At 41.2% G+C, this 24,033-nt stretch overlaps 1 protein-coding gene across 4 annotated transcripts in view; it reads right to left on the bottom strand.

Annotated features, from left to right (window-relative positions):
* Positions 1–24,033, bottom strand: part of LOC140734715 (metabotropic glutamate receptor 8) — a 402,709-nt gene that overhangs the window by 211,614 nt on the left and 167,062 nt on the right. For all 4 annotated transcript variants that reach the window (XR_012100592.1, XM_073059083.1, XM_073059085.1 and 1 more), the window contains one exon: positions 16,733–16,949. Coding sequence is in view for 3 of the 4 variants with exons in the window: in XM_073059083.1 (XP_072915184.1) it covers positions 16,733–16,949 (217 nt within the window). In the remaining variant the exon portion in view is untranslated. The remainder of the gene's footprint in view (positions 1–16,732; positions 16,950–24,033) is intronic.

Below are 24,033 nucleotides of genomic sequence, written 5' to 3'. Positions count from 1 at the left end.
TGGAGGTGGAAACTGATGGCATTTGTAATGGCATGGAGACAAGATGCTGAGTTCATCTTAGCAGTTGAAAGGGTGTTTAGTGTCAAAGGGAAAAGGTTAGACTTTCTTTTGTAGATAATCACTGCATATAGAACCAGCTTTGTAGAAATATCACTCAGGGGTTATTAGCCAGGCTTTCTACTGTGCACTGCTAGCTAATATTTTGAAAAGCTTGCCATGAAACAGAAAACCATGCCATCTTCTGCAAATATACCCAGTCTAACATTATGATGATGGTGACAAAGCAGCTGAAAGTGCTGAACCAGCACAGAACTGTTGAAGCAGTGTCTGGGACTAACAGAGTGGGGAATACATTCAAAATACTGGAGGAACTCAGCAAGTCAGGCAGCATCTAAGGAGATGAATACCATCAACATTTCAAGCCATGACCCTTCATCAGGACTGAAAGGAAGGAGAAAGAAGCCAGAATAAGGTGGGGGTAGGGGAAGAAGTGTAATTTGGCAGATGATAGGTGAGACCAGGTGAGGGGAAAGTGGGTGAGTAGGTGAGGGAGTGCGATGAAATAAGAAACTGGGAGTGGATAGGTGGACGAGGTAAAGGGCTGAAGAAGGAAGAAGCAGATAGGAGATGACAGTGGACCACAGGATAAAGGGAAGGAGGAGGAGAAACAGAAGAGATGGGACGAGAGGGTAATCAGAATGGAGACTAGAAAAAGAGAGGGGGGAAGGAATTACCAGAAGTTGGAGGAATTGATGTTCATGTCATTGGGTTAGAGGCTATCCAGACTGAATATGAGGTGTTGCTCCTCCAACCTGAAGTTAACCACATCTCTGCAGTAGAGGAGGCCATGGACAGACATAGCATAATGGGAATGGGAAGTCATGTTGACATGGGTGGCAACTGGGAGATCCGGCATTTTCCCATGGAACCTCACTGTTTGGAAGAAGGGATGCTTGCAACATACTATAGAATGATTAGGGCATGGAAGGTGGCCATCCAGCCCACCGAGTCTGTGACAGTTCTATGTACTGTAAGTCAGCTCCTTTATTCTCTTCCCAAAATATTTTTCCCTTTCCATCTACTCGTGCAGCTCCTATTTGAACCCAACAACTGTAAACTTGCCTCCACTCCTGCTCTCGGCAATGCATTCTTGGTCCAAACCACCTGTTTCCACAGCTTAGAGTACAGAACTGTGTTTAGGTGGTCACAGACACACTACTCCAGGAAAGCAGAGGGTGTGTTCTTTCACGTGGATTGCAAGCTTCCCAGTTGACCACAGCGCCACTGACTTTACCCACTGCTTTGTGATTTCACTTATGTACCACAATTCTATTGACTCTACATCTGGTCAGAACAGACCAGAAATCAGGAAGCAGTCCAGACTTACATACCTCCCAAATTTTATCCCTGTATTGAACCACACCAGAGGACTGGTTACTGGGACACCAGCACCATACTCCTCTTACTTGGCCCTTGGCCGAACTTATGATGTGCACAATCCACACACACACAGAGACAACACGTGTAATGAAATCTGTGCTGCCATACCCAAACCCAAGATAAGTCCAATTCCACTGTTCAGCCAATCCTGGAGGAGTCCAAATCAGATTGAAAATCAAGATTTGTTGTTGCGTGCTAGGTGGGGCGGGAAAAACAAAGAGTGGAGAAGGAAGAAGAGGATATCCCCACCTGGCTTGACCAAATTGGACTATTGATCAGAGTGCACTTGAAATTCCCCCTTCGGGCAGCAAAACTCCTTTTGTTATGACCCTTTAACCGTCAGGCTCCTGAACCGGCATCGATAACTTCATTCACCTGAACTGATTCCACAACCTATAGATCCACTTCCATGAACTCTACAACTCATGTTCTCAGTACTATTTATTTATTTAACTTGCACAGTTTGTCTTCTTTTGCACATTGGTTGTTAGTCAGTCTTTGCTTGTGTGCAGGGTTACGTTCACTCTACTGTATTTCTTTGTTCTACTGAATGTCAGCAAGAAAATTAATCTCTGGTAGCACATGGTGACATAGAAACATAGAAAGCCTACAGCACAATACAGGCCCATCGGCCCACAATGCTGTGCCAAACATGTACTTACTTTAGAAATTACCTAGGATTACCCATAGCTCTCTATTTTTCTAAGCACCATGTACCTATCCAGGAGTCTCTTAAAAGACCCTATCGTATCTGCCTCCACCACCGTTGCCAGCAGCCCATTCCACACACTCACCACTCTCTGCGTAATGTTATGATACCAGCCCCCTCCTTTGTGAGAATTGCAAGAGCCCTAGTGAAAGGGGGGGTCAATGACCCGAGAGAGAGCAAGAGAGAGAGAGAGAGACATGCCGAATGGACACAGGAAATGGAAAGACAGCGACGTGCTGGATACCGCATTCCACTGGGACAAAAGCTGGTGACTGTGGCATTGTTCTCAGGAGACACCTGGGAACTGCAGACGTGCCAACTCGCAGGGACATTGTAAAGCCCTCGGGCAAAGTGGGCTGGTTGAGAGAGAGATTGCATCACCTGCAACCTGATTGACACCTGAGATCCCGTGAGGCAGTATAAAGAAGGGTCTGAAAGAGGACGACCCTCAGACGCACCAAGGAGACACCGAGAAGCACGATACCGCTTCCCGTGGGAACGGGAAGCCATTTTGAAGGAAGCCACGTGCGTTAAATTCCGAATGCGGAGTTTGTGGCTAGAACCAACGGAAAACCGCTTTTATTTAACACCAGGGAAGCCAAATCCTCTGAGGCTGAGGATTTGATTCATAAAGACAACAGCAAGTGTTCTCTTTTCCTAACAATCTCTCTCTCTCTCCAACACGTGAAACCAAAAGGGAAAAAACCTGCAGACTTCAGAGTGACTCTTTATATTTCCAATTGGACTCAGTATTATACCCTAGACAACGAAAGAGCTTATTTCTGAGTGATTATTAATGTACCTGCGTTTTAGATTGAGTATTGACGCATGTTATCTGAATGTTTGTATTAACCTTAATTTTTGTGCCCCTTTATTAATAAAACTTTTGAAAATAGTACCATTGGACTTCAACTGACATATCTATCTTTGCTGGTAAGTGAAACCAGTTACTGGTTTCATAACAGTAAAAAAACTTACCCCTGTCATCTCCTCTGTACCTGCTTCCAAGCACCTTAAAACTGTGCCCTCTCGTGTTAGCCATTTCAGCCCTGGGAAAAAGCCTCTGACTATCCAGAAGATAAATGCCTTCCATCATCTTATACATCTCCATCAGGTCAGCTCTCATCCTCCGCCGCCCCCACCCTTCCCAGGGGCTCACCATCCGACTGGCCGGGAAGGGCCTCGCAAGCCTGGTGACCCTTCTCTGGGAAAGGTGTTGGGAGTGTCTACCCAAACACAGGGGGGTGGGGTGCAATTTCTGAAGTAGCTCTGGCCTATTTTAGACTCCCCCCCCCCTTACCCCGGGCCTCTTTTAGACTCCCCCACTTTGCCCCATCCTGATTTAGCCCCCGCCCCTTTTGCCCCAGCTGGCCCATTTCAGCCCCTAGTGCCCTGGCTGGCCTGTTTTAGCCCCACCCCTCATCTCCGGAGGCCCAGTGGAGCCCGAGTGCGGCCTGGAAGACTTCTCAGAGCAGGCGGCGCAGAAGGACATCAGCTGGTGCTGCAGGTCAACTGATCGATTACCTGAGCGACCCAAGGAGGTCCAGCGAGGTAGATCACGATCACAAGCGAAAGCTGGACAGCGTCGTTGATGAGTTAATGGGATGGCTGAACTCCAGCAGCTCCAAGGTAACGTCACTTGGATTAGATGTTATAGGAGTACTTGTCGATCGCATGAAAGATCGTTTTAAACCTCGTTTCAGAACATTGCTACCAGCACTTGTAGATCATTTAGGTGACAACAAAGATCAAGTCAGAGAACAAACCAAGAGCCTTCTTCTCCATATAATGGACCATGCTGCATCACCCCAGTATGACTGGGAGCAATTAACTTCAGGGTTTCAACACAAGAACTTTCAAACTCGTAAAGGAGTCTGTCTATGTCTCATTACCACACTCAGCACTTATGGAGCACACCCATTGATGTTAAGCAAAATAGTATCGCACACATGCAATCTACTTCAGCCATGAATACAATGGTGGAGATATATCAACACATTGGAGAGAAAGTCCAAGCTGACATATATGTACTTTGATAATAAATTTACTTTGAAGTTTGAATCCCAGTCTGCATTTTGTCAAACAGACCTTATCATGACCTCAGCACCCACTTCCAAATGCTAACCAATTTAGCCCACATAGTCTTATAACAGTACAGCAACCAAAGCTAATGGCAGGATCATACACTGGTCTAGGGAAAGCAACCAACTCTGATCATTGTCTATTTAATCCATGCCAGACTTTACATTTGGCAAAGACAGCAACTATCTAAGTTCTTGAAGAGAAACATCCATGTTGCTCATGATGCCAATCACTAGGATTAGGATCAGTTCCCATGGTGAAGGCCTGACATAAAGAACGGACACCTGATATCTGAACAGAATCACAATGTGCAGTAGAAATGAAAACATTAAATTTATCAATGAATCCAACATGAATGATTAATTATTGTGCAAATTAAATCTGGCATCTGAGATCTTCTTTAAATCAGATTTCACTGTAACGCTACAGAAGTATTCAAGGTGTCTCTCTCTTGAAACCACATCACAATAAGCACAGCAATTATTCTGTGCACATGACAATTGTTATTGCAATTAGGTTTTGTAATTTATGTCCTTGCACAGTGTAATTTTCTCATCAAGGCACAGTCTGGTGTAGTATTTAATGACAGGTGCCTAGAACAATATCAATACTGTCTCAGAAAGACAGTAAAACAATGCATCAGTGCGCTAATGTGCTAATTTACTAGTAAATTGTGAGCAATCCAATTCATTTATCAGGCACGAAGATTAACAAAAGGTTCGTGCAAAAGTACTATCTGTCACACTTGCTTCTGACTAAATGATAGGAACCTGCAGAAAATATCTGAACTTCATACAAATTAATGGCAGCAAAAAAAAAATGTCCTTAATCTAGTAATTGCAATGTTGCAACGAAGTAAACTGAAATGACCTCTTACCGAACAAAGTCAGTCCTTACAGAGGGAAATAGTAAAGATAAAACTTGCTGGACTTCCTGCCAATCCATCTTTAATTTATTAGGCAGTCCCTCAGGGTCAAAAATGATTTGCTTGCATTCTGATTCGATGAGTTTTAAAGTGGCTGATAAGGCCAATGTGGATCCACAGTCTCCCTCACAGATAAGGCCGGGGGTGACTATTGATAGTGGTCAGTATAATGCTGGTGGCAAATTAAATGGCAGTCTTCAACTATAAGATAAGCATTTGGTATTCTATGAGCAGGCAGAACGAGAGAACAGACTGCAGAGACGAAAACAGAAAAAAAACATTGATTACAAGTTGGTCTCTTTCCAAGAAAACCAGCTCATTGGTGGGTGGAATCTGACATATCTCAGTTCCTAACTCAGTTTATTGAAACGGGTAACTTACATTTGTAGAGTGACACACACAAAATACTGGAGGAACTCAGCAGGTCAGGCAGTATCTAGTGAGAGGAAAAAGGAGTGGACGTTTTGGACTGAGAACCTTCAACAGGACATTATCCTGATGACAGGTCTCAGCCCAAAACATTGTCTCTTTATCCCTTTCCATAGATGCTGCCTGACCTACTGAGTTCCTGCAGCATTTTCTGTTTGTTACTGTGGATTTCCAGCACCTGCAGAATCTCTTGCTTTAATGATAACTGATAGCTGTAGCATTATTAACGAGTGATCCTGCTCTGCAATTTTAAATTCAGGCAACTCAAAATGATCCATCCCATAAAAAAGGAGGAAATCCAGGACAAAGACCAACATTACTGCCTGCTTCTTAGTATTGGAAAAGATCTATGTACTTACCTGACTGGAACAAACCAAATACATTTCTCAAAGCAAACTGAGATACAATGAACAATTGTATCAGTGATTGATACAATGATACAGTCTCAATGTGCAATTATATCAAGTCAAGTCAAATTTATTTATAAAGCACATTTAAAAACAACCCGTGTTGACCAAAGTGCTGTACAAACCATAACCGGTAGCTAAAATCACAAACACAAGAAACACAGATATAAACAACAAGGCACTCAGCTTCTAGGCACAAAATAAACAACACACGAGTCTAGGCACAAGCCAAAAATCAGCCACATCAGGAAGATTCAAACACTAGTGAATAAAGGTAAGTTTTGAGCCTGGACATAAAAGAGTCAATGGAGGGGGCAGATCTGATAGGGAGGGGAATGCTGTTCCACAGTCCAGGGGCTGCAACAACAAAGTGCAGTCACCCCTGAGCTTAAATTTAGAAAGTGGGACAGCCAGGAGGCCCAAGTCAACCAACCTGAGGGACCTGGAAGTAGAATAAGGGGTTAGAAGGTCTTCGATATAGTAGAGGGTAGATATAGATAGAGAGTAGAGCAGATATAGTAATAATTTGCAATTAAATGTAAATAATTAGTACTAAAGAGGAATAGAGTGGTGGTGTTCATGGGTTCATGGACTGTTCAGAAACCTGCTGACGGAGGGCAAGAAGCTCTAACTTGTTGAGGGTGGGTCTTCAGGTTCCTGTACCCACTCCCTGATGGTAGTAATAAGAAGAGGGCATGCCCCCGAGGGTGAAGGTCCTCAATGATGAGTGCTGCCTTCTTGTGGCACCACCTTTTGAAGATGGGAATGGTGGATGACGATGGATTACAATGACAATTCCACAAATTTTCTCTGTGACTGATACCCCGCCCAACATAATTGACCATGTTTAAGATAGGCGGCTGCAACATTCGGGAAGCTGCTGCAGTGGATCAGCATTGTTCTGGTGTATTGTGCTACTATGGAATCTGCTCGAGGAGGAGTAGGAGCAAGGACAAAATACCCTGGACGTAGGTAATAGACTACTGAAGAACCTTGAACCATCTGGCTGGTACCATTCTCTAGTAGGAGGGAAGGGGTAAGTTGATCTTAGAGTAGGTTAAAAGTTTGGCACAACATTGTGGGCTGAAGTGCCTGTACTGTGCTGTGTTCAATATTACATTTTATAACTCTGATCCTCTCCCCATACAGATTGGAATTCCTTTTCTTTTAAATTGGGAAAAAAATTGGATTGGATCTCCACTCACTACATCAAACATTTAAAAAAGGTTTATTAATTGGTTGAGTGATGCATCACCCCCTGTGCTTGCTAATCCAATTTGGCTCCTGGAGCACAAATACCAAAGTTCAAAATTTTCATACCATGCCCTTGTTCTAGCTGCACCAAGTCTTACTTTAGCCATGCACCTACCTTCCACCCTACAATAAATCCATGCCTCCAGCTTCCTCATACCCTTCATTTCTCCACTAGCAGTTATATAAATAGCCATCCAAGTCTTAAACCTAAATGCCCGTGTCTTTCCACCACTACACCCCTTCAAAAGAGATTTGTTTCAAACTTACTTATGATCTCAGGTGGAAGGCATCTGCACAGACTATTTCAGGACCACAGAATTCCCTACTTCAGATTGTGTCCAAAAAGTTACTTTGGAGTTGTAGCCACTGGTATATGCTATGAACCAAGGCATACATTTGACACGCAACAAAGGCTAACTATCTATAATGAAGTAAGCAGTCAGTTCAATCACCTTTACATACTAATGGAGAAATAAAGATTTCTCATTGTACTGGAGTCTCCCTTCTCATCCTCACATAATGCTACCGGACCTTGCATGTAAACCTCTGAGAGCAGTTACAGGAATTCCTCAATTTATGAATATTCTATTGATGAATACTTGCTATAATATCCTTAACATGTGATCCTAATCTTTTTATTTTTTGGCAAAACCCACAATGCTCCATTCTGTAGTTGTGAACTTCCCATGATTCAGGACATTTACAAGGGCAGGTGTGTAGAATGGGCCCAAAGGATCATTGGGGACCTAAGTCACCCCAAGCATAATCTATTCCAGCTGCACCATCTGGGAAACGGTACTGAGGCATAAAAGCCAGGACCAACAGGCTCCGGGACAGCTTCTTCCACTAGGCCATCAGTCTGATGAAGTCAGGCCAATTTGAGTGTACTCTATACTAAGCTGACGGTTCTATTTATTATAAATTATTATAAATTACTATGATCGCACATTGCACATTTAGATGGAGACACAACACAAAGATTTTTACTTCTCATGTGCGTGAAGGATGTAAGAAATAAAGTCAATTCGATTCAATTCCTCCCTCATCCCCAAAATGTACTGTAATAAAATATATGTTAGCTAACCATTCCAGTTTACAAAATCTCATTTATTGACACATTTTTCAGGAACACGTATCTTTTGGAAATGGAAGCATTTCTGTTGTGCCTTGGTGTCATGGCTCACCAAGACTTTCTCATTATTAGATCTGCAGCTTCAAATTACTGTAGAACCTCATTGATTTGGCCGTGAATGCTACTGCCAAATTTCAGCACAACACTAGCAATAAAATCATTATTTAAACTCCTGATGGGTGAAGATATTCCTAATTTATTCATGGAACAGTTGCAACAACAGCTCCATAGCAAAGAAGGCCCAGCAGCGTCTCTACTTTTGGCGAAGGCTGAGGAAAGTCCATCTCCCACCTCCCATTCTCATCACATTCTACAGGGGTTGTATTGAGAGCATCCTGAGCAGCTGCATCACTGCCTGGTTCAGAAATTGCACCATCTCAGATCGTAAGACCCTGCAGCAGATAGTGAGGCCAACTGAGATCATCGGGGTCTCTCTTCCCACCATTACAGACATTTACACTGCACGCTGCATCCGCAAAGCAAACAGCATTATGAAGGGCCCCACGCACCCCTCATACAAACTCTTCTCCCTCCTGCCATCTGGGAAAAGGCACCGAGGCATTCAGGCTCCCACAACCAGACTATGTAATAGTTTCTTCCCTCAAGCCATCAGACCCCTCAATACCCAGAACCTGGACTAACACCAACTTACTGCCCTCTACTGTGCCTATTGTCTTGTTTATTATTTATTGGAATGCCTGCACTGTTTTGTGCACTTTATGCAGTCCTGGGTAGGTCTGTGGTCGAGTGTAGTTTTTTTCTGTGTTGTTTTTATGTATTTCAGTGTAGTTTTTGTACTGTTTCATGTAGCACCATGGTCCTGAAAAACATTGTCTCATTTCTACTGTGTACTGTACCAGCAGTTATGGTCGCAATGACAATAAAAAGTGACGTGACTTGACTACAGAGCTTGCTTGAACAAAATGCTGTCACATTAAAGGCAAAGCCTTTCACTTGACTAACAATCGAGGTCCCTCAGACCACCCAAACAAATTGCACAGTCTCAATCTTCACCTGCTTGCCAGCAATCCAATCTGTGCTGCAAGTGGAAAAACAATCCAGGGAATCAGCATCTAGTCACAATATCTCTTAATATCTCCTCTGGCTCATCCTCTATGCTTATTTGATTATACCCTTATAAAGTACCTAAAGATGGTTTCCTAGATTCTAGGTGATATGAACATTACAGAAATTAATAAAATGATACTGAACTCCATTTGCTCACCACACTTAACATAATAACAGCTTATTTTTAAACTCATTGAATCTTTGTGTGTAATCCCTTGTAGCCATCTTTAATTAACAAGGATTGTTTTCCCTCGTCCCGCAGCAATATCACATTGCACAAGTATTCAAAATAAGCATGCCATATCAAACATGCACACCTGTTAAATCTGGAGTATCAAGCACAAGTTGTTCCCTGGACACTTCCCTTTTGGCAGCACAGATTGAGATGCCACTGTTTGCTAACAAGTGCACGCTTTGCTTGGGTGCTCTTCCTGATACTTTATTCTTCGGCACACGAGAGAATTTGATCAGATTTCCGATCAGATGACTCATCAGAGAATGCTACCACACCAAGTGTGCACCAGCAAAGGCAGAAATTCTATTCCTCCGGACTGGGAAGATTCAACAGCAACTTTCAGCAGAGAATTGCAGTTTTCTGAAACAATAAATTGAAATGCTCTGGGGAGGATAGCAAAGATTTGGGATGAGTTGAATAGATCAATCAAAGAACCAACTTTGAATGAATAATTCTGCACAGTATGATTCTGTGATGATGGTTTGTTCTATTTTCTGGCAAGCCGTGTCCTGTCTTTTTGCTCTCATTGTATTTACATCACATTGCTGTAAACAACTCTGGGTAACGGAGCCAAGTTTAACAAAGCTATTGCAATCCAAAGAACATCAGGTTTAATAGCCAACCACCTGAACCAATTCAATAAGAGCAAGGAAGATGGGAACTGGTTGAATTGAAGCCAACTTAAGTAAAGAGGAACGAAGAGAGGAGAAGGTGGCAAAATGAACTAAAAATGAGAAAGGGGGACATAAACAAAATATTCAACAATAATAAGCACATTTTAAGATTTAGTTCAGATTTATTTATCTCATGTACAGCCTGAAGGCACATACTCAACAATTCCCCTCTGCCATCAGATTTCTGAATGGATATTGAACCCATGTACACTACATTTTTTCTCTCCTTTTGCATCACTAACTTAATATAACAAAAAATATATAAAATGTATTGCAATGTACTGCTGCCACAAAACAACAGATTTAACGACATATGCCAGTGATATATTACCTGACTCTGATTCTGAAATTCATCATTTGCATTAACAACCAACACACCCAAGGATGTGCTGGGGGCAGCCCGCAAACGTCGCCACACATTCTGGTGGCAATCCAGCATGTTCAGCAGAACACAGAAAGCATCGAAACAGAACACAGCAAGCGACATAGCAACAAATGCACACCAAGTTCTGTTCCTCCATCCCAATAGCACCCAACCCACATACACAGTCCTCTAACCCAAGGACACGCCGTCTTCGGCCTCCAGCCAAAGAGGATTTTAATACATTTGTGTCAATGAAAATGTTGAACAAGTACTTGAGAGAGTGTCAGCAAAGTGTGAAATGTATAAACGTTTCAACCCAGTGTCATAAAATAATGTTCACAGAATCATCCACTTAATTTGCCGTTCTGAGCATTCAAAAAACTTCACACCATGAAAAAGACTCAATCCTGACTCTACCAGGAGTGTATATGACAAGACTGACACATAAAATGACATTCTGGGCAATACTTAATATTAAAAATATATAGAAAAAATTCACCATCTATTTGTCTGAAACTCTGCAGCTTCATTTATTCCTTTTCGGGTCTCCAAGGTTGAGCTCATGTCAGAACTATAAATTAATAGCTCCAGGCTACTCCAACGACCAGCCTTGAGAAGCAATTTTGAATTTACAGTGGCAATTCTGCAATTTCACATCAATTAATTAATTGCAATAAAGAGGCTAATGGCAAAGTTTTGTTGATGTTACAGGGAGGAGACAAGCAACAAAAGACATCCAGAGATTATGGAGTATGGTACTGTAATAGATTACTGGACTAGTTATCCAGAGCAACACTTTCAAATCATGGCAATTGGGCAAAGTAAATTTAGTTAATTATAATATGGAATAGAAAGCTTACATCAATAATGGTGACCATAAAAATAGTGGTTATAATAAAATAGTGATGAGATTTAGCTAATGCCCTCCAAAACAGGAAATCCTCTGTCCTTACACAGTGTGGATCTACAGCAGCTTGCTTGACTTGTACTAACCTAACAAGCAACTCAGATTTTAGAGATGACCATTGAAATGCTGTGAACAGGTAACAATATTCCCAAAGGATTAGAAATAATGGCGTGAATTGTTATATCTTTCCTTTGCTTCACATCTGAGTCCAAGCACCACCCCAATTCTCCAATGTTCTAGCAATCATGCACCCCAGCCTCCCACAATCCAATCCCCTCATGGTTCCACGCTCAGAACTGATAACACAACACACTTTCATTTGACTGCAATTGGAGGACTGTGTACAGAACTGGTCACAACATTGCAGGAAAGATATCATTAAACTGGATGTACTGCAGAGAAGATTTAAGAGGGTGCTGCCAGGACTTGAGGGTCTGAGTTATAGGGAGAGGTTGTGCAGTCTAGGACTTGAAGCTTAACGGACTGAATGGTGAACTGAACGATGTATAAAATAATGAGGGTAAAGACTACAAGGGGTGCACATAGTCTTTTTCACAGGGAAGAGAAACTAAAGACTAGCAGGGATAGGTTTAAGGTGAGAAGTGTAATATTGAAAAAAAATGTGCCCAAGGGGGGTAACGTCTTCATGCATATGGAATGAGCTTCCAGCAGAAGTGGTTGAGCTGGGAGCAAAAATAAAATTTAAAAGACATTTAAAGTACATGGCTGGGAGGGGATTAGAGAGGTAATGGACAAACTCAAATGGCACTCACTGGTGGACCTTATGGTCTGCATGGACCAGTTGAACCAAAGGGCTTGTTTTCTTGCTGTCTTCCTTTATGACACCAATGTTCTAATGTTCCTTGACCTTCCAATACTCCAGAGCTGTAAAATTCTTAACCCTCCAACCCTCGGACACTTTTGCACCTTTCCCAATGGATTGAGCCCCAAATCCCAGTCCTGAGCTTCCCATTGGACGCCCCTATGCATCATCCTCAACCCCTCACCTCACCGCAATTATTTTTTTCTTTTATTCCTTCTTCTCTCTCTCTCTTCCCCCCGCCCACAACCACCACCACCACCATCAGGGAGGAGGTACAGGACACACACTCAACATTTTAACAACAGCTTCTACCACTCTGCCATCAGATCTCATGAACCCATAGACACGATCTCACAATTCTGCTCTCTTTTTGCACTATTTATTTATATACATTTTATATTGCAACTACTACTTTTTATCTATTGCACTGTACACATTGTGGTACTGCTGTGCAAAGCACACATTTCACAACATATATCAGTGATAATAAACATAATTCTGAAATTAAGGTCTAATTATAAATTCAACAACTAATGGACAATATTGATAAATAACCAAGAATTGACAGTTTCTTGGATGATGATGGTTCATTGATTGCCAGGACTTAAGTCAGTCAATAGGGGAATGCAACTCCTCAGAACAACTGCTATGGATCAAAGGATCCATATTCTGAAGATTACTTGGTTGCTATGAAGAGATTTCCATTTTTTCTTTCTTAGCTTCACTATTGGTGGTGGCAGGCCTTCATGCCCAGGCCGTGCCCTAAAACCATTGTCTCCTTATCTCATTCCATAAAGTGGCTCCTTAAAACCCAACTCTTTGGCCCAGCAGGTCAGGCAGGATCTAGAGAGAAAGAATGCTGCCAGTTGTTCTCAGACAAGATGTTTGAAAGCCTGTCACTTGGAAAATATTCAAAAGGTCAGTAGTTTACATGATCAATAGGTGCTAAATAAATGTAAGCTGTTGCTATCAGTGTCTTGTGGTTTGTTACCTCACTTGTTGCTTGAGTGTGATGGATTGGCAGTACAAAGAATACTCTGGTCAACTGGATTAAATAACTTGATTATCTAATTGCTCTTTTCTCATGCATGAGTCATTCAGCTGGTGTCAGCCTAATAGCTAACAATACACCAATTTCGAGACGTGTTCTGCGACTTGCATTCCTCAGGAGATCAGTTTAAATCAGTGCATAATTCCAGTTCTAAGTTATTTCATCAAAATGAAATTATGGTGAACATATTTTTTAATATCCATGAAATAACTAATTAACTATTAAGGGTGGATAAAATTAGTACCTGTGATTCTTCGTGACCCACTAATATCCTACCAAAACCACTTGGCTCCGTAACTGTTCTCCAAACCTAAGGTCCAACTGATGTTGTAAGCTCATTACAGAGGAAAAGACAAATACAAAAGAAAGTCTGCAGATGCTGGAAAACCAAAATAACACACTCAAAATGCTGGAGGAACTCAGCAGGTCAGGCAGCATCTATGGAAATGAGTAGATAATCAATGGGTCTCAGCCTGAATCGTCGACTATCTACTCACTTCCATACATGCTGCCTGATCTGCTGAGTTCCTCCAGTATTTTGTGAAGTATACTTTATTATTCTGCAAAATACCATCATTCAACCAATTAAATGTTGGCTCCAGATAACAGTACAATTGTTTCTGTTTAGCAAAGTCTATCTGTGTAAATAGCTTCAACGGGTTTAATCATCAGGAAACAGCTACTGAGATCTAACTGGATTCAAATGGCATTTCTTTCCTGGAGCTCTTCTATACAAATACTCCTGTGAACTTACTCTTCCTTTAAATAATGTTCTAATATCAGGCTTATATGAACAAAACTTTGTACTTGTAAAATTTGCCACAGACTGAGTTACTTTCAATTCCATTTATACATTAGCATTTTTCACGGCCATGGAACCCAGAGATCAGATTAAGTGTCTTGAGTTCGATTAAGTAATAAACTGATTTATCAAAACTGCTCAGAAGAATACCTTTTTCGATCAGTTGATTAATCTCCTAACTGGATAAATGGTGTATGGACAAATATGCTACAGGAAACAAAATTAAGTTTGAATGTTTTTACTTCCTCTTAAAGTCATTCATACAACTCAGCACTCACGTATGCAGTTAGCAACATTATTACACACAACAGACTGGATGGATTTTGCATTCCAACAGTGATTCTCAGCAGCACTTGATAAAATGTGGCTTAGGCAAGACCAATAAAGAAGAATTTACACCACAGATTTTTAATTCATTAACCTTTGACAGGCTTCAACTAACTAGACACAATTAAACCTGTGGATCTGTCAAAATGATGTTTAGTGAGGATAGATCGCAAAGTCCATCTGCTGATCAATGTACCCTTTTCAGTCTAAAGTACTATTGCCTGCTAAATCCAACATTTTTGATTACATTAAGTCAAATTTGCCCTCAAGCATGTTTCTTGGAGGGCAACTTCAGCCGTGATCAATTTTTCAGTAAGCAAGTGTGCGAACTGTGTGTATTCTGGGATAAAAGGAGTTTGTTTATCGATTCAGTCAAATGCAAGTTCAGCAGATTTAGTTTTATAAAATAACATTTTGAGTTATGATCATTTGAGATCTGATATAGTAAGCATAGTATACTATATACATAGTATATATACATACATATATGCACATACAAATATACAAATGTACATAGTATACTAGGAACAGCTGATTGGCACCCAAGGCTGGTCTTATGCATGGGTCTTTTGGAGACTGACTGTAGCTTGTCCATGCTCATTATTCAATGCCATGATTACCATTCTGTCTCATGCCTATCTGGATTACAGAAGATGAATCTGTAGGGATTTGTTTCCCCAGCAATTCTTATGCTCATATGTTGAAAAGGTAACGCACTCACAGGATAATTGGGTACCAGCTCTAAATGTTCCATTCACACACTTACTAATCCCATTCTTCTTCTCTACCGAAAAGCTTTCCTTTAGGTCACCTTACCCAGGCTTCTTGAATAAGCTCAGTCCTCTCTAAAACTCTGTTGAGGCATAAAAGAGCAAAACAATCCACAAGGTCGAAACCCACATGATTAGTAAGACCTACGTATGTTGCTAATTGTAAGATCCTGAAGGTCCTCAAAGGGCACCAAACACCGTCTATTTTATTTAGGTCACTACACTGTGACCACCGGCTTCAACGCTACATCCTCAGAACGACTACTAACGAGGACTGATCCAGCAATACCCAGATCATTCCCCCATCTTAACAACTGGACTGTCACCTTCCTCTCCTGTGTCAAGACTTCGCAAGTTTTTCTTAATCTTTAGCCTCAAAGAGAGATGGCATTGTAATCTTCAATTCATCCTCAGTTGAATTTTTTTCAGAATTAGGAACTGCAGCAGAGAGAATCACATCTTATGATTCTGCCATGCACGTTGTGCTCACAGTCAAGATAAACATTACCTAACATTGCCTCCATAGCATTTGTCAAGTAGAGTTCTCTGTCAATAATCTGTTTGATTAAAACATTAATATAATTTCAATAGTACAGAAAACTTTTATGAAGTTATAATCTTGGCTCATCATCAATTTTAAATAATACTTGTACAATTTGAAGCATCATAAATGAGATTACATAAGTTTCCATTATAGTTAATGAATCTAATATTCTATTGCAATCCACTGAAGATTGGGCATATATAATGGATACATTTGGAGGACACAAACCATATGAAAATGGACAGGCAAAGTCCCTACAAACTTTCTGGCCAGCCCCACACAGCTGAATTGTCATAGGTGTCATAACATGTGCTTCCCAGGAGGCAATGCAACCTGCTGACAGGAGTGCACGGAAAAAATTCCCAGGCCACTGAAGTAGAGAAAAGGATTTAGGTAAAATTCGTCTTCAGCCTCCTTGGATATTAAAAGTGATCCTGGAGATTACACTTAATCTGATCAATGTTAAACAATGTGTCCCTGCTGTATAAAGTGATCCCTACCCCAGTCAGAAAAGGGGTTCAGATCTCACTTGAGTCGGCTACGAACAATACTGCTCAGCTTCAATTTGTATGCACAATTTCATAGTGTGACCCCTCTGTTCTCCTTAAAATATTTAATGAAAACAATTATTGTAGATAAACATGTAATGCTTTAATAAACTGAAAATCCTGAAATCACTCTCAAACATTTAAAGGACGTCCGATTTGGACATCGTCCAATAATTTTGCTTATTCCAAATTGTTTTCAGAAAATCTTAAAGTAACTAAGCTTTCATAACTTGCCACTTACCCGTTTCCCTTGAGATCTGCATAAATGCCTCCACACCGCTTTCTCCATAGTTACCCTCTGAGGCTAGAGTGGAGACGTAATTCCATCCAAGGGCTGTAACAATATCCACCATTGCTTGAACTTGGTAGGAGTCAGGAGGAACCACTCGGGAGAAGAAGTCATAGCGGCTGTTGTCACTCAGTTCAGGAGCAGTTGACGCATAGCTGATCTGAGGGATCTGCATGAAAAGCCAAATACAGCATTCTAAATCCCAAAATGCAATTGAAACAGAGAAATAACTGCAGGTGCTAGAAACACAGAACAAAAACAAAAATGATGGAAACATTCAACACTCGGATCTGATGATAAGCTATCCATCTAAAAAAAAGTGGATTTTTTGTTTTTCTCTTTATAGATTCTGCCTGACCTGCTGAGTGCTCTGTCATTTTCCGTGTTTTGGTTTTCTAAACAACGACCTCATCAAGATTCATAATTGGTAACCAAACTGGTAGGTGGAAGTCCTGGTTTACATGTAAAATAAGGCCACTTTCCATTGCTGCAGTTGGCAACCAAAGCCCATACAGAAGGTTGCTATGCAACTCCATTTGGTTGAGAATTCACAGCAATGAATAAAAATAAAGGTGTTGCAAAGTTGTAGCATACAATCTGGAGAGTGTTTTACTTGTCTTCAATTTTATTCTCCTAGCCACCAACACTGAAAGGCTGCTGCTTAATGTCAACACCTTCCAGGAGTAGTCAACCTGAGCTCCTCCTAATTGTCTACTTCTTCTGTTTGCATTGAGTATAGATGGGCAACACATCTAAGAAACAACATTGGACGCACTCAATGTTTAATACTCAATTCACTGGAGCAAATAGAAACTTCACTAGCTAAGGTTACTTTTCTGGTGAAGGTATGCCTGTACTACCCCGGCATGTCCAGACCAAGTACTTTTAGCGTAGCAGTAAGCAAACACTGCGTGATCTGCCTTCTGCAGAAGATCTCCACATGAAAGACACTACAGCCGTTGGGCTGATGCCAGGTCTGGTGGTCGATGGAGAATGGAAAATAGTTGACTTAAGGATCAAAGATCGAGGATCAATTTTATTCACCATATAGACTTGCATGTATTAGGAATTTGCTGTGATGTGTTGGCTTGACATACAACAAAAATAACATTCAATGATTCTAAAGAATAAAGAATTAGATAGGAATATAGTTAGGGGAATAAAATGTGCATAAATACATAAAAAGCATCATGCATTTACAATGAAAGCAGCATTATAAAAAGTGGTTTAAAGTGTTAAGAGTGCAATGCAGCAACTAAAGTATTAGACAAAGGGGTTGGGACACTGACTAGAAAGGTTGATCAGGTTAACTTTCTGGGTGAAGAAACTTTTCAGATGGCATGATGTTTTTGAGAAAGGGCCACTGATTAAAGAACCTGTCAGGGTCAGATCTGCATCCAAGGGGGGGGCTTAGCTAGCTGGACACTGATATCTTGTGCCACCTTGTCAGGGAGGAGTGGGGGTTCAGAATCTTGATAAGGTGTGGCAGGAGTTAAGAAAGGTCAACAAATCATTAAAGAAGATCAGTGATGTGGGGAACTAGAAAGTATGGGATGGTTGGCAGTCAAGGGTAGCCTGCAAATAAGGTTGGCAGATCATTTGAGTGCAGGAAATGTGGTGTCCAAAGTGGTAAAGGGATTTGCCTCTGTGGAGCCTCAGTACTATGAGAGCCTAGCTGCCCCAGGCTGCCCAATGATGTGTTCTCAGGATAACATGGTTTGACTTTTCTAGCAACAGAGAGCTGCACAGAGAACATTATCATTTGATGCATGTCTCCTGTAGAAAGCGTAAGCATCACACAAGTCACTAACTGGCTTTTCAAATTAGCAAGTAATGCAAACTAAAAATGGCCACTGTCACATTTACAGGATAGCTCTATTTTAAATAAATAGAGATACAGTCAAATGACTGGGCCAGTACCAGGTCTAAATATTTCTTTTCTTTAGATTCATATATGCACGTTTTCACTTACTGAAACAATTGTTAAGTATTTGCCTTATGCTACTTTGATTGACCATTACCAAATGTTCTAACGAACCCCTGCAGATATACTGTTGAAAGTCTCCGGATTGGTTGCATCATGGTTTGGTATGGCAATCTGAAAAAGTGCAGGGATTCAAGAAGCTGTGAAGAGCAGTGGATTCAGCCAAATGCATTACGGTGCATTCCTTCCCATCATCAGTTGAATCAATTCAAGGCTCTACCTCAAGAAGGCAGCATCCATCAAAGATCCCCACCATTAGATCAAGTCATCTTATCATCAGGCAGGAAATGCAGAGGCCTGAAGTCCCACATCACCAGGTTGAAGAACATCTCCCTCCCTTCAACCATTTGATTTTTGAACCAACCTGCACAAATGCAATCACTGCCTTGTATAGCAACATTATGATCTCTTTATACTAAAAAGGACTTCTTTGCTGTTATACCTGTGCTCTTTTCTTTAGAAAAATTACGCTTTTGTTGTGAGTGCTGCTTGTATACTATATGCGTGTGATGCTGCTGTAAGTATTTCATTACATTGTCTCAATCTTGAGATTGTAGATGGATATAAATCAGTAAATCTGTTGAAATGTTCTTCAAAAGCATTATTTTGAGCTATTAATAAAATGCAAGCACATAAATACCTTTAACCATATTGCATAGTGTTTTGCTTTGCCTTTACTGGTATATATTTCTGTCATGATGATGTTCAAAAATGATGGATGTCTTTCACACAGATTGTTGGCTGCAATAACTTTATGAACTTATTCTGGAAGCCTTAGTCATTTCAAAATTATATATTTATAACTTATATTTACATATTTTAAAATATATATCTGGCTGAGTGCCTGCTTGTCAGTGAATGAGATATCTGGATGAGGTCAAGTAACCATTTCCCACTTCAGAGAATATCTGCCATTACTGTAACTGAATCCTGTCATCTCTCAGCCAACCTACCAGATGGAGCCCTGTGCCATGATGGGATGGTCTATCACATTAGGGACAAGGGAATAAGACAGAAGGAATGATATTATGCAGCTTAACCTGCTGCTCTACCTCCTGCCAACAGACTGCAGTGGTTGTAGAAATGTGAAAAGAGCCGTCTGCAGGCTACAGAGAATTTGTAAATAACTAAACAAAGGAATACGGTGCTTCACAAAATATATTCATATGGATTGCACTGCTGATAGAATTTCAATTGTGCATTAAAGTACTTCGTAAAATTTTGTTGCACAAAGCACTTATGCCTTATGTACAAGATATGTGTGTGCATGCTTCAGAGAGAATTCACGTGAGGCCAGTTTCATTCCATGACCATTCACAATGTCAGGGTTACCAGCTAAAGGTAACCTGAGCTAATAAAGAGCAAACTCATGCCTGTTAAACAAGACGAGATTATCAATGGTAACTACTGCTGAGATTGAAAATCTGTCTGAATGGTGACAAGACAAAAAAATTCTCTCTCAACATCGGTAAAATCAAAGAGCTGATAATTGACTGCAGGAGGAGACAACCAGAGATCCATGAGCCGATCTTCATCAGAGGTGGCGATGTTCAGTAATTCCTCAGCGTTATCATTTCAGAGGATCTGCCTGAGTCCAGCACATAAGAGCCATTACAAAGAAGGCACAGCAGCACCTCTACTTTCAAAGAACTTTGCAAAGAATTGGCAGGTTATCTAAAACTTTGACAAACTTCTATAGATGCATATTGGAGAGTATACTAACTGGTTGCCTCATGTCCCAATAAGGAGACACCAATGCCCTTGAATGGAAAAGTCTACAAAAAGTAGAAGATACAGCCCAGTTCATCACAGGAAAAACCCCCACCCTCCACCTTTTAGCACATCAAGGAGTACTAATGCAGGAAAGCAGCATCCATCATCAAGAATGCCCACTAGACCAAGGTAATGCTCTCTTCTTGCAATTGCCATCAAGAAGGATGTACAGGAGCCTTAGGTCCCACCACCAGGTTCAGGAACAGTTGTTATACCTCAACCAAAAGACTCCTGAACCAACATGTATAGTTTCTCTCATCCCAACACTGAACAGATAACAGAATCTATAGTCTCACTTTCAAGGTCTCTACTACTAATGTTCCCAATACTATTTGTTACTTATTTATTTAGCTATTAATATTTTGTTTTTCTTTTGCATGTACAATTTCTCTGTCTTTATGTGTGGTTTTTCATTGATCTTAATTGTGGTTCTTTGTACCTGCTGTGAATGCCCTCAAGAAGATGAATCTCAGGGCTGTATATGGTGACATATTCTGTATGTACATTGATAATAAATTTACTTTGAACTTTTAAAGTTGTCAAATAGCTTGAGGTGTACTATGTACAAAAATGGTCACACAGACCATTTTGGATTAACTTCTGATTCTCATCTCAAATATCCTGGCAGTAGAACTGAAAAACCAAAGAGCAGTTCTGCATGTAACATTCTCAAGTGAAAGATAAACAGGAAATGGAAAGAAATTATTCTGAGCATTAACGCAGACAATGGTGACCTTGCATATGGCCCCAGTGTACACAAAAGTTTGTTTACCTTATACATGTAGTCAAGGTCAATGTAAGGATCCATAAGACCAATTAAGTAACATTTGCAAAACTGCATTTTTAACTTTTCCATACCCCACACCCGCAGCTGACTCATGGGAATCTTAACAATCACCTTTCTTATCTAGGTAGCAAGGTTAACCTTATGGGCGTTCATATAAGTTGGAACTTTCACAAACAAGAGAAAACAATTTTCATTCTAAGCTTTGTAAGAGGAATATTAAACTGCCATTTAAGCATTATGACATAATGTTCACAGATAGAAATTTATAGATTTCTTTACAATCTTGCCTGGTAGAAAGATGAGCAGATTTTTAAATCAGAAAATAACAATGAAAAATTCAATAGGTTTTAATTTTTGTAGGGGACCTAACAGTAATATCTCTTCTATCACTTAATATAAACCTGAATGTAGGAAAGCATTTCTATGCTTGGCAACAGTGGGAGTGGAATGGCACATCTAAAGCAAGGATGACATCAATGTGCAAATGCCACACAGTTTTCTCAGTACAGTATAAGTTTAGGCTTACATGAATCTGCTTAAAGCACCACCCATCCCATACCCATTGTGAAAGGGATAGGGTTCCCCTTGTTCTCACCTATCACCACCTGAGCCTCCTCACCCAGCACATCATTCTTCATAACCTCCACTGCCTCCAACTGGATCCTAACACGAAGCACATTTTCCTCTCCCCCTACCCCCACTCTCCACTTTGCATTGGGATCGCTCTTTGTGACTCCCTTGTTCACTTCTCTGTCCCTACTAATCTCTCTCCTGGCAGGTGTGACGTTATCTCAGCAGGCATGACAAGTGCTACATCTGGCCCTACACCATCTTCCCTCAACACTATTCAGGGCCACAAACAGTCTTTCGAGGTGAGGTGACACTTCACCTGTAAGTCCATTGGAGCCATCTACCATTTGTTTTGAGTCTAGTGCAACCTCCCTTGGATTGGTAAAACCCAACACAGATTGGGGAGCTTATCTACCTCTGCCAGAAAGAAATATTCGAAGATACTTACTTGCAACACACACAAAATGCTGGAGGAACTCCGCAGGCCAGGCAGCATCTACGGAAAAATCTACAGTCATCATTTCGGGCCGAGACCCTCCAGCAGGACTGGGTGAGAAAAAGATGAGCAGTTGCTCCAGTCCTGACGAACGGTCTCAGCCCGAAACGTCGACTGCACTTTTTTCCTAGACGCAGCCTGGCCTGCTGAGTTCCCACAGATTCTCTCTTGTTTGTTGGGGAACCACTTAGTCAAGCACCTCCTCCCAGTGATAATGTATTTCAATTCAACTTCCCATCCTCATTCTGAAATGCCTGTCCATGGCCTCCTCTACAGTCATGATGAGGCCAAACTCAAGTTGAAGGAGCAACACCTTATATTCCATCTGGGTAGCCTCCAATCTGATGGCATCAACATTGATTTCTTTAACTTCCAGTAATTTCTCTCCCCTCTTTGCCACTATAATTTTCCTGGTTACCCTTCTCTTCACCTCCCTCTGGTTCTCCTCCTTCATCCTTTTCTTCAATGGTCCGCTGTCCTCTCCTGTTATATCATTCCTTCTTTAAACTTTTACTTCTTCCACCTATCACCGCTCAGCTTCTTAGTTCATCTCTCCTCCCCAATTTAACCACCTTCCTTTGCACCTGACCTCACCTGTCACCTGCCAGTGTGGCAGCATCAACTCACCCAAGAAGAATGAATCTGTTCTTCAACCTGACTGGTTATAAAAATATTCAGTTTCATTGCTGGGTTGGGACTGGCAACCTTGCTCAATTATGCAAATCATCCTTGGGACAGACAGTTACATTCTTCTTTCTGATCCCTTCTTCTTTGGCCATTTTCTTTTTCCACCTATCACCTCCCAGCTTCTCACTTCATTCCTCCCTCCCTGACCCACCTACCTTCCTCCTCACCTGCTTCACCGATCACCTTCTAGCTTTTACTCCTTCTTCCCCCACCTTCTTATCCTGGCATTTTGCCCCTTCCTTTCTAGGCCTGATGAAGAGTCAACTGTTTACTCATTTCCATAGATGCTGCCTGACCTGCTGAGTTCCTCCAGCATTTTGTGTGCACTGCAGACAGTAACCATCCAGTATATTAGTGCCCCCCAGCATCCCAAACAGCAAACAACATATCTCCAATTCTGACCTCTTCCCCCTTCCTTTCTGGTTTAGATGAAGGGTGTTGGCCCAAAACATTGACTGTTTATTTCCCTGCATAGATGCTGCCTGGCTTCCTGAGTTCCTCCAGCATTGTGTGTGTACAACTCCAATATTGACTACAAAATCCATGCCAGTGCGACGGCAGAAGTGTTTGCACACAACTATATGTTGGGAGGAGGAACTGGAGGAAAACAGATTGGTCAAATAGTTGCGTGAGAGAAAAGTGATGAAGTTCTATCCATGCCAGACCTTACTATCTAAAGCAGTTTCACTACTGACTTTGCTATGGAGCCTTTGAAAATAATCAGAGTCTCTGGGACAATAGCATATCACTGGCAATTGTAGCTAGTCAGTCAATACGGGGGGGGGGGGGGAAGGGGGGAAGAAAAATCAGTCTTTTGCTTATTGTCTCCAACTGAACATGCCTACATCATTTTGTCATGTGGAGGGAAATGCAGATTTACCAGTAGGTTTACCTGTGATCAAGTGTCAATTTCCCTTTACACTCAATGATAGGAGAAACAGCAATAAAACCGAGTT

Source organism: Hemitrygon akajei, chromosome 10 (assembly GCF_048418815.1).
Source record: "Hemitrygon akajei chromosome 10, sHemAka1.3, whole genome shotgun sequence".
In the NCBI taxonomy this organism is placed as follows: domain Eukaryota; kingdom Metazoa; phylum Chordata; class Chondrichthyes; order Myliobatiformes; family Dasyatidae; genus Hemitrygon; species Hemitrygon akajei.
This window is presented reverse-complemented; position numbering and strand designations above follow the sequence as displayed.